Source organism: Balaenoptera musculus, chromosome 4 (assembly GCF_009873245.2).
Source record: "Balaenoptera musculus isolate JJ_BM4_2016_0621 chromosome 4, mBalMus1.pri.v3, whole genome shotgun sequence".
NCBI lineage: Eukaryota > Metazoa > Chordata > Mammalia > Artiodactyla > Balaenopteridae > Balaenoptera > Balaenoptera musculus.
The window spans coordinates 26,510,243-26,522,348 of NC_045788.1; the positions used below are offsets into that span (position 1 = coordinate 26,510,243).

The 12,106-nt window shown below is 36.0% G+C and overlaps 1 protein-coding gene across 1 annotated transcript in view; it reads right to left on the reverse strand.

The window, feature by feature from the left end:
- The window catches only part of PLOD2 (procollagen-lysine,2-oxoglutarate 5-dioxygenase 2), a 107,739-nt gene that overhangs the window by 23,420 nt on the left and 72,213 nt on the right, over positions 1–12,106 (reverse strand). The window contains exons 8-10 of the mRNA XM_036850206.1: positions 6,908–7,009; positions 3,127–3,252; positions 1,299–1,420 (exon numbers count right to left, since the gene is read on the reverse strand). Coding sequence (XP_036706101.1) covers positions 1,299–1,420; positions 3,127–3,252; positions 6,908–7,009 — 350 coding nt within the window. The remainder of the gene's footprint in view (positions 1–1,298; positions 1,421–3,126; positions 3,253–6,907; positions 7,010–12,106) is intronic.

Genomic DNA, 12,106 nt, shown 5'->3' on the forward strand with positions numbered 1-12,106 from the left:
AACCACAGTAAGATACCTTTTCATACCCAGTAGGGTGGCTAAAATAAAAAAGATGGGCAATATCAAATGCTGACAAACATGTGCAGCAGCTGGAGCTCTATTACCTTGCTGTTACAAGTGTAAAATGTACAACCATTTTGCACTATTCAGCTGTTTCTTATAAACATACATCTATCCTAACCCTATGACCTAGTTAGTCCACTCCTTGGTATTTTCCCAAAATATACTAAAGCATATGTACACACACACACACACATACACACAACACACATATTCACACTTCTAATAAAGAATCTTCATTAGCAGCCTTATTCATAATGGCCCCAAACTGGACATAGCCCAATGTCTATCACCAGGGGCGTGTGTAAACCACTTGCAGTATATTCATATGATAAAATACTAGTCAGCAATGAAAAGGAATGAGCTGCTGATAATTGTAATGACATGAGTGAATTAAAAAACACTGTGCTAAGGCAAAGCCAGATACAACAGAGCACATACAAAAATTTTTTAAATAGAGAAAGTAAGTTCTAAATGTGGACCCAAGGTACTCTCCAATGATGAAGTTATGGAACCATTAGTAATAACATCTGTTTGGTTTTTCTAAGGCCCGTTTTCCTGCCTGTCCCTTTACCCCCATAATAGGCACTGTCCATCACTTTGGGCCTGAAGCTTCCACAGCACAAGACAAGAACATCTCCTGCTGAGAAATCACTGAGTCTTACCTTTTCATTACCAGCTTTTAACCCACTGATGGGCATATTCAATTAACATTCACTGAATAAGTGATCGTTTTTGCTATTACCAGAATTTTATTAGTAATCTGTCTGAAGTATTAAAGGGGCTAAACAAAGGACCTAAAATATTTCTTCTGTGGTTATAGTACTATTTAGGTCAATAGGTAACTAGAATATCTGAAACACACATTTCTGCCACACAAAAGCTTCAGATAATGTATATTTAAATCACTGCTACATCAGTCACACTACTCATCTGTCTGGGGATTTAAATCTTGATCTGAAGTTCAGTTAATAGTCTGATTAAATATATTGACTCTTAGCCATTAAAAGAAAAACGTAAATAACTTTCATGGCCCTTTAGACATAAATACACACAAACATAGATATAGTTCGAACAGCAGAGGTATGCTCATGTGTGGGCACAAACACACACAGACACACACGCACACACACAGTTGAGACATCCAAGTTTAGGACACTAATTTTGAAGAAAAGTTGTCTTTCTTTTTTAAGTTTCTTTAGTAGATACTGGTTGAATTTAAATTTGCTAAAACATACATTCCCATGTTTCTGGCTTCGGCTTGACTTAGATTTTCTTCCGGTCCTACTATTTTCATAGTAGTGATTTCATGTTTAGCTTTATCAAAAAACACCTTGATGTCCTTTTCATGATAAACTTCCTGTAACATATTTTAAAAATTGAAAATTAGTTTAAAAAAAAGGAGAAAAGTAGTGAGATAAAACACAACAAGATGACTAAAGTATTCATATGTAGGGATGATTCACATTCAAAATTTGTGAATTCCACCATTCACATATTCACTCACTACAGGCAAAGTGATAACTATATTAAGCATATTATATTGAAATATCATCTAAATATCACATGTAGAATCTAAAATACATACATATCAATTTTTTTTAAAAAAAGATACTTCAAAATTCTTTTAACATCTACTCCTAGTCCTTGCATTAATATTTAAATCCTGAGTGCTATAAAATATTTATTTCTGACTTGAGAGGGAAAATGGCTTGTGCCCTGAGAATCTTAGACATGTTTTGTAAAATATCCATAAAAAAATATCTATTAAACCTAACAGATTAACCTGTTATAATCTTTTTTATAAAATAAATATTACAATATTATTTTAAGCAGAGAGAAAATGGTCACATAAAAAGTTGTGTCTTTTACAAAAAGAAGGGAAAGTTAAAATTTTATTGATAAGAAAATATGATGAGAAAATAATCAACATGAAAAGTCATCAAATTAGTGTGATTCAACTGTGCTAAAATTTAGATAAGGTTATCTAACTGTGCTAAAATTTAGATAAGGTTATCTATCTCCATCATTAGAGCATTTCAGAGCTCTTTATGTATCATGTCTCACTAAGTATTTTTGAAAGCTTTTCACAGCTTGTTAAAACTACTTATCATACGAAAGCTGCATAATTTTAAATAAAAGAAGATAAAAACTCCTGCTATCAAGAGGTTTTAGGTCCTATGAAAGGAGGAAAAATATAAATAAAAGACACAATACATAAAAACAAAATACTTTAATGTACGTACATGTATTACAATGCATTTTACAGAGCCAATGCTCAATACATTCACCCCTTTAAACTTATGTGAGGTGGTTTTCTGCAAATATAAAATAGTCTCTGGAAAAGGCAAATGATTAGCTGATATGTACATCAGGAAGAAAGAACAATCTTAAACAAAAAAGTATTAGGACAAAAGAGAGAAAAGAGCATACTTCACAGCTATTGAGTTTTTCTAGGTGATAATAAATGCCAACTGTTTTAACAGGGAAGAGACAAGCAAAATTGAAAAATATTGAGGAAAAATGTCTTTAAATTTAGACTATACGTAGGAGGTATTTGGGAGGTTCTGAATATTTTTGAAGGAAATGACAGTATCAAAATCTTTAGAGGAAGAGCATGCCATTGTGTAATTAATCAAAACAATACTGTTTATGGAAGATATTTCAAGTTCTGATGTTGGGTATTATCATTAGCTGCAAACAATTTAATGATCGGTTCTATAAAAGAAAGTACCAGAACTAACCCAAAGGCAAAGGACTAGAGGCCCTTTGACATCTCTTCATTATACATTAAGTTGAACATATAAAAATGGCTGATATTCAACCATTTTTGATCTACAAAAAATTGAGAGTTTCATGTGTCTCATCCCAATAGTATGATACTAGTTTCTAAACTTTAAAATCCTTAGGTCCTAAATACGCAGAGTAGTAATGACTTCAAAAATCCCCCACTGAATTTAACTCAAATTTTTAATTTTTTTTTTAGACATGACTAAATAGTAACAAATAGTTCCAAATAAGATCAAAATAGTTTTCCCATAAAATATTCACTTCTCAAATACTTACTTTGTTATGGATAAAGAGTTTAACGGCTTCTTTTGGGTAATCCAGTGTCAACAATATGTCCAGAAATCGAGGTAGGAAAGGGGTTGGTTGCTCAATAAAAACACCTATTGTTACATTTGGGTGAACCTTTGTTTTGTGGCAAACATAAAAGCAAATTAGAATTAGCATGGTTTTACTTTAAATTCTATTCAAGTTTTAATCAATACAACATAAAACATACTAGAATATCGGTACAACTTAACCTTCTAAATTTGATTGCCTCATGACAATTCTCTAATACATTTTTGTGGACCCCACCAAAGTGATTTTACTGAATCACATCTTGATATTATGATTTAGGTTGAAGAGGAAACTCACTATCGTATAACATAGGGATACTCTAATTAAGGTTATTGCCTGCTCTACTATTTAACGCTTCCTTTAAGATAGTCCTAAAAGAAACTTCCTTCAGATCTGAATCTATTTGACAGCTTCATCTATGAAGCCAGAATGCTAATTGTGCTTCCATGTTTGTTTCCATGGTTTGGAAGTTTAGTGGTTAATTTGTAGCTCAAAGAAAACAATCACAGAGGACTTGAGACTTTATTTCTATCCTTGAACCTTTAATCTCATTTTATTGATAGTACTTTATTTTGCTTCATCATTATATTATATATAAGGAAAGCTACTTTCTTTCACTAATGTATTTTATCTTGTATCGATTTTTAACATTTTCTTAATTTCTGTTTGGGTATGTTTTAGAGAATAGTTTCTTTCATTCATTGTATGAACAATTCTGAAATATCCACTATTAGTCCGTCCTTGTGATAAGAAACATTTTTAAAAAGGAGTGAAAATTCCTTGTTTGGAAAACTAACAAATGATTGAGGAAGACAGAAACATAAGTAAATGCCATGTAATAGTGTTATTACCAGAACCATATGAAAGATTTCTTTATAATGCTTTTTTTAATCAGTGTCTTAAAGCCTGACTTTAAAGATTATAGATTTTTAAATTACAAACTACATACAGATGGGTGGAGGAGGTCAAAAGGTAAAAAAAATAAATAAATACAGTGCATTACTGAGCAAGAAAAAAATTTTTAATAAAGATTACAGATATTTTAAAGTACCATATATGTTAAGTGCTGAATTAGGTACCTCTCCCCTATCTTTTGACACATGATACCTCACATATTCCTCTGTTATCTGGATAATAACATTATTTGTTTGCATTGGAGTACAAGTCATACACTGTTGTCCTTCTTACCAATTCATTGTCACCCAAATATTTATTGCTAAATCAATAAACAAATACAAACAACTAAAGACAAAATATCTACCTTCTAGGAGTTCTCAATTTAACACGGAAAATGAGTAAAAACTAGATGACAACTCTGCCTTATCAAATGATGTGATTCATTTCATTTAAATTTTGTAACAACCTTAGAAGTTATTTATTATCCCAAATTTACACATGAGGAAAATGGGACTTAGAAGAGTTAAGCAACTCAGAACACATAAATTAGCAGGTAAAGAACTGGGCTTCAACATGCTACATCTCCACTGTCAATCTAAGCTCATTTTTATATACTAATGATAATAAGAGTACAACAGTTAGCTATTATCAAGGCTTAGCACCTCATATATATAATTTATACATATAAAATATCATTCTATATACATCTATATAATTTCATTTAACCCTTCTACCAATCCTCTGAGATAGCCATTATCATTTTTACATATAAAGAAACTTGCCTATGGCCCACACCTAAGTACATGGTAGCCCTAGATCTTAACTATCCACATAATTTTAATTTTTATATCTCTGTTGTGTAATTACTACACATATAAAACACATAAGAAATTTATTTTGCATAATAAAATGGTTTTCCTTTCTAACAGTCTATAAGACAAAAAAGCTTAGCTTAAGAATTAGGTGATTTTCACCTATATGCAAAAAATAAAGATAAAAAACTATAATATGAATATTTTTCAATCTTTGCACCAGAAAGTTTATGTAAAAGGATACTAAACAGATAAAAAGCTTTAACTCTCCCTCCAGAAGACTTTGCAGAAAAGATCAGGATGAATTTTTAAACATCTTCATGATGAAGCTTCAGTCAGAAAGTTTCTGGCTTTCTTTCCAGATAGGAAACATGCAGTCTGTTATTTGAGAGACTGGCCAAAAAGTCTTATTTTCAAGTAAAACAGGGTTATATTCAGAAGGTCCTAAATGTGGACAAGTTACTCTTTATCCTCCTTTTCAGAATAGAACAGAAACTATTTAATTCAGAAGCCTGAGTGTTTTACAGTGAGAGTATTTTTGTATTTGCATGGGAACAGGAGTCACCAGAACTATATTAAGGTGAATTTTATTTCTGTCTATACTTATCTGGCATGCTGTAGATACTCAGTAAACCTATGGTGAATGAAGGAAAGAATCAGCCTTAATGACAAAATCATCCCTAGAATTCAATTGTTCATACACATAATCGTCTTCCAAGTTACAAGAGAAATTTTTTGGAAGAAAAATGTTACTACAGGATATCCTAAAACTGTTCTGGTTGATGAGAGAAGGATGCATAAAATGTTTAATAGACACATAATAATTACTTCCAGTTGCTCATTTACTCTCAACGTATAAACGTTAAACCATAGCTATAATTCCCTATGAAACACATGTATAAGTAGCACTGTGTCTGGCATATAATATGTACATCAATCCAAGCGAAATTGCACAGTGATCAAGATTATAGGATCTGGAGCCAGACTGCCTAAATTTAAATCCCACCCCCAACACTTAAAAAAAGTCACATGCCTTAAGCAAGTCACTGAACGTATATATACCTCAGTTTTCTCATCTGTAAAACTCAGTCAACAGTACTACCTACTTAAGGGATTTGTGAAATTAATATAAGTTACTATCTATAAAATATTAAAACAGTCCTTAGTTATACAATAATATATTATTTTAAAATCATCAAATTTGAAAATCAAGCACAGATAAAATTAGTCCATATAAATAATGAAACATTGTACCTCAACACTTTGACCAAGTTACCAGACTAAAATAAAACAAGAGCACCCAATCATAGCCAGCTAGTAAGTATTAACAACCAAGCCCTTTTCACTGGGGTCAATTATTAACTGGTTTTGCTGGAAATACACAAATCCAGCAATTTTCGGAGTCATCATGTTTTAGCTTTTTAAATCCATTATCTACCATATTATCAATACTATAGAATAATGTGCTTTTTTTCTTTCACAAATTATTGTATTTCATAACAATGTACTTTTTTTTAATAGATCTTTATTAGAGTATAATTGCTTCACAATACTGTGTTAGTTTCTGTTGCACAACAAAGTGAATCAGCCATATGCATACATGTATCTCCATATTCCCTTCCTCTTGAGCCTCCCTCTCACCCTCCCTGTCCCATCTCTCTAGGTCATCTCAAAGCACCGAGCTGATCTCCCTGTGCTATGCTGCTGCTTCCCACCAGCTATCTATTTTACATTCGGTAGTGTATATATGTCGATGCTACTCTCACTTCGCCCCAGCTTCCCTCTGCCCCCACTGTGTCCTCAAGTCCATTCTCTATGTCTACGTCTTTATTGCTGCCCTGCTACTAGATTCATCAGTACCATTTTTTTTTTTTTAGATCCCATATATATGTGTTAGCATACGGTATTTGTTTTTCTCTTTTTCACTTACTTCACTCTGTATGACAGACTCTAGGTCCATCCACCTCACTACTTTTTATTACTACGTTTCACACAGAGTCAATTCCACTTACATCTACTGCAGACAAGTCAATTGTATCCACTTCACAAAGAGTGCAGCCACTGTCTTGTGTCCATGCATTAGGTACATAGTTTCCAAAATAATTCACGAGAATCTAGCAAAAGAAGGAAAACTGTATTAACAAAAGTAAACCTTGGACTTCCCTGGTGGTGCAGTGGTTAAGAATCCACCCGCCAATGCAGGGGACAGGGGTTCAATCCCTGGTCCGGGAAGATCCCACATGCTGCAGAGCAACTAAGCCTGCGAGCCACAACTACTGAGCCCACGTGCCACAACTACTGAGCCCTCACACCTAGAGCCCGTGTTCCACAACCACAGCAAGAGAAGTCACCGCAATGAGAAGCCCGCGCAGCACAACGAAGAGTAGCCCCCACTCACCGCAACTAGAGGAAGCCTGCATGCAGCGACGAAGACCCAACGCAGCCATTAAATAATTAATTAATTAATTAATTAAAAGACCCTTCTCAAAAAAAAGAAAAAAAGTAAGCCTCTCCCATCAATGTGCTTTCATTCTATAAACCTCCAACTTCAAAGCATGTTTTCTGCATTAGGATATCCCCTTAATAATTCTACTAATACAGTGCACAGTGAATGGGGCAGTGCCAGTGTGTACAGTGAATGGGGCAGTGCCAGTGTGACCTCCTACCAGCCATCACCACACAAAACAAATATTGTATATACTTTATCACCAAAAGGCACTAAACTCTTTTGGGAAACTATGTTACCCACTATGACCCAGACTTCTGGGCAGTGATTCAAGGGCACCAACATGAAGAAAAGAAAGCCTGCAGATTAAAACAGATCTAGAACAAGTCCTAATTAGAACAACCTCACAAATCGTATCAATAATAAACTAAAGTGGGGGTAGAACAAGACAGCAGAGAAGGAAGACCCTGGGCTCACCTCCTCCCAGAGATACACCAAAATTACAACTACAGATAGAGAACCGTCTCTGAGAATGACCTGAAGACTAGAAGAAAATACTTTCCACAACTGAAGATAAAAAGAAACACCTACAATGAGACAGGTAGGAAGGGCAGAGATGCAGTCTAATCAGAACCCATGTAGCCAGTGAAGGAACCCACAGTGGGAGGGGTATCACAGCCCCAGAGGTCTTCCCCAAGGAGTGAAGGGTCCAAGCCCCACCTTGGGCTCCCCTTCCTGGGAGACCTGCACCAGAAAGATGAGCCCCCATAACATCTGGCTTTAAAACCATTGGGGTTGGGCTTCCCTGGTGGTGCAGTGGTTGAGAATCTGCCTGCTAATGCAGGGGACACGGGTTCGAGCCCTGGTCTGGGAAGATCCCACATGCCACGGAGCAACTAGGCCCGTGAGCCACAACTACTGAGCCTGCGCGTCTGGAGCCTGTGCTCCGCAACAAGAGAGGCCACGATAGTGAGAGGCCCGCGCACCGCGATGAAGAGTGGCCCCCGCTTGCCGCAACTAGAGAAAGCCCTCGCACAGAAACTAAGACCCAATACAGCCAAAAATAAATAAATAAATAAATAAATTAATTAATTAAAAAAAAAAAAAAGAAGAATACCCAGGCTTGGGTCCCATCCCAAGCTTTGGAGTTAATCAGAAAAAAAAAAAAAAAAAAAAAAAACCATTGGGGTTTACGCGCAGGAGAGCAGAAGGGCCGTAGGAAACTGAGACTCTGCTCTTAAAGGGCACATGCACAGATTCACTCTTTCCAAGTCCCAGTGCAGAGGCAGCAGTTAGAAAAGTGCCTGGGTGATATAAGAAAGAAATTCATTTACTAATTTTAGGGCATGTGCTTGAGGGGCAGGGATCTGTTGCAACTTTCTCTGGGTATAAGGGGCTGGCAGATGCCAGTGTTTTTATTTGTTTTGTTTTTATTTGGCTCACCTTCTACCTAGCAACCTGGCACTAGCAGGTGACATTTCTGACTCTCTCCATCAAACTTAATAGTACCATTTGCCCCACCCCGGTTTGCCCATGGACCTGACACAGCCAGCATTCCTCTAAAGTGGCCCCCTACCTTGCCAGTCCCAACAAGCACCCTCATCCAGCACCAGAGCCCCACTAAAGCAGCCCTTCACCCTGCCAGTCCCAGCAGGTGCCCTTGGTCGGCACCAACATCTCCTCAAAGAGGGTCCCATCCCATTGGCCAACCCAGTACACCAGAGTGCCCACAACAGTTGTGGCCAGGCCTTATAGCCAGTTGTACTGGGGACCAGCCCCATACACTAGTGCACCCACAGCAACTGCAGCCCAGCCACAACAGGAGGATGCACACAGCCCACACAGAGGACATTCCTGGAGCACCTGGTGCGGGTGACCAGGAAGGACCACACCACTGGGCCCCACAGAACACCTTCTACACAAAGCCATTCTTTGAAGACCAGGAGATATAGCTGATCTACCTAATACATAGAAACAAACACAGAGAATTAGGTAAAGTGAGGAGACAAAGGAATATGTTCCAAATGAAAGAACAAGACAAAAACCTCAGAAAAAACTAAACAAAATAGAGAAAAACAAGAAACTAGAGGGAACCACCAGCAGATTAGATGATGCAGAGGAAAGGATCAGCAATCTGGAGGACAGGCTAATGGAAATCACCCAATCAAAATAGCAAAAAAGAAAAAAGAATTTTAAAAAATGAGGACAGTTTAAGGAACCTCTGGGATAACAATAAGCATTCTAACATTTGCATTATAGGGGTCCCAGAAGGAGGAGAAAGAAAGGGACAGAAAACCTATTTGAAGAAACAATAGATGAAAATTCCCCTAAACTGGTGAAGGAAATACATTTGAGTCCATGAATCCCAGAGAATTCCTAAAAGGTGAACCCAAGGGGATCTTCACATATACACTATCATTAAAATGTCAGAAGTTAAAGATAAAGAGAGTATTAAGGGCAGCAAGAGAAAAACAACTTGACACATACAAGGTAGAACCAGTGAGTTTATCAGCTGATTTTTCAGCAGAAAACTTGCAGGCCAAAAGGTAGTGGCATGACATATTCAAAGAACTGAAAGGAAAAACACAACCAAGAACCTCTAGCTGGCAAAGTTAATGTTCAGAATTGAAGGAGAGATAAAGAGTTTACCAGACAAGCAAAAAGTAAACGAGTTCATCACCACTAAACCAACCTTTTAAGAAATGTTAAAAGGACTTCTTTAAGCAGAAGAGACAAGAACATAACCAGAAATATGAAAATTATGCAAGAGAAAAATGCCACCAGTAAAGGCAAATACAAAGTAAAGGTAATGGATCAACCAACTATATAGCTAGTATGAAGATTAAAATAAAAAAATAGTAAAATCAAATATATCTACAAAAATTATTTAAGGACACATAAAATTTTTTAGATGTAAAATATGACATCAAAAACATAAAACATGGCAGAGGGGAGTAAAAATGTAGTGTTTTTAGAATACACTCTAACTTAAACAATGATCAACTTAAAATAGACTGCTATATACATAGATTGTTACATAAGAACCTCATGGTAACCATAAACCAATTGATATTAGATACACAAAAATAAAGAGGAAGTAATACAAACATTAACTGTAAAGAAAGTAACCAAATCACAAGAGAAGAAAGGAACACAGAAGAACAACAAAAATAACCAGAATACAACTAACAAAATTGCAGTAAGTACATACCTATCAATAATTACTTTAAATGTGAATGGAATACATGTTCCAATCCAGAAAATAGGGTGGCTGAATGGATAAAAACAACAAGATCCATATACATGCTGCCTACAAGAGACTCACTTCACATCTAATGTCACACAAAGACTAAAAGTGAGGGGATGGAAAAGGGTATTCCATACCATACAAACAGACATGAAAAGAGATTGGTGATAGCAATCCTTATATCAGACAAAATAGACTTTAAAACAAAGACTGTAAAAAGAGACAAAGATATTACATAATGATAAAGGGATCAATCCACCAAGAAGACAGAACAACACACACACGTACATACACACACCCATAGGAGTATCTAAACACATAAAGCAAATACTAACAAACATAAAGGGAGGAACTGACAGTAACACAATAATAGTAGAAGACCTTAACACCTCACTTACATCAGTGGACAGATCATCCAGATAGAAAATCAATAAGGAAACACTGGCCTTAAATGACGCATTAGACCATATGGACCTTTCTTTTTTTTTTAATGTTTTCAATTTTTTATTTTTTAACATCTTTATTGGAGTATAATTGCTTTACAATGTTGTGTTAGTTTCTGCTGTATAACAAAGTGAATCAGCTATATGTATACATATATCCCCATATCCCCTCCCTCTTGCATCTCCCTCCCACCCTCCCTATCCCACCCCTGTAAGTGGTCACAAAGCACCGAGGTGATCTCCCTGTACAATGCAGCTGCTTCCCACTAGCTATCTATTTTACATTTGGTAGTGTATATATATCAGTGCTACCCTCTCACTCCGTCCCAGTTTACCCTTCCCCCACCCATGTCCTCAAGTCCATTCTCTACGTCTGCACCTTCATTCCTGTCCTGTCCCTAGGTTCTTCAGAACCATTTTTTTTTTAGATTCCATATATATGTGTTAGCATATGGTATTTGTTTTTCTCTTTCTGACTTACTTCACTCTGTACGACAGACTCTAGGTCCATCCACCTCACTACAAACAACTCAATTTCGTTTCCTTTTATGGCTGAGTAATATTCCATTGTATATATGTGCCACATCTTCTGTATCCATTCTTCTGTCAACGGACACTTAGGTTGCTTCCATGTCCTGGCTATTGTAAATAGTGCTGCAATGAACATGGACTTAATAGATCTGTATAGAATATTCCATCCCAAAGCAGCAAAATATACTTTCTTTTCAAGTGCACATGAAACACTTCCCAGGACAGATGATGTGCTAGGCCACAGAACAAGTCTCAATAAATTTAAGACTGAAATCATATCAAGCATATTTTCCAACCACAAGGGCATGAGATTAGAAACCAGCTACAAGAAAAAAAAAAACTGCAAAAAATACAAACATGTGAAGGCTAAACAATATACTAGTAACCAACCAATAGGTGACTGAAAATATCAATGAGGAAATAAAAAAATATCTCCAAGTGAGAATGGAAAAACAAGGATCCAAAATCTGTGGGATGCAGCAAAAGTAGTTCTAAGAGGAAAATATACAGTGATACAGGCTGGCCTATCTCAGGAAACCAGAAA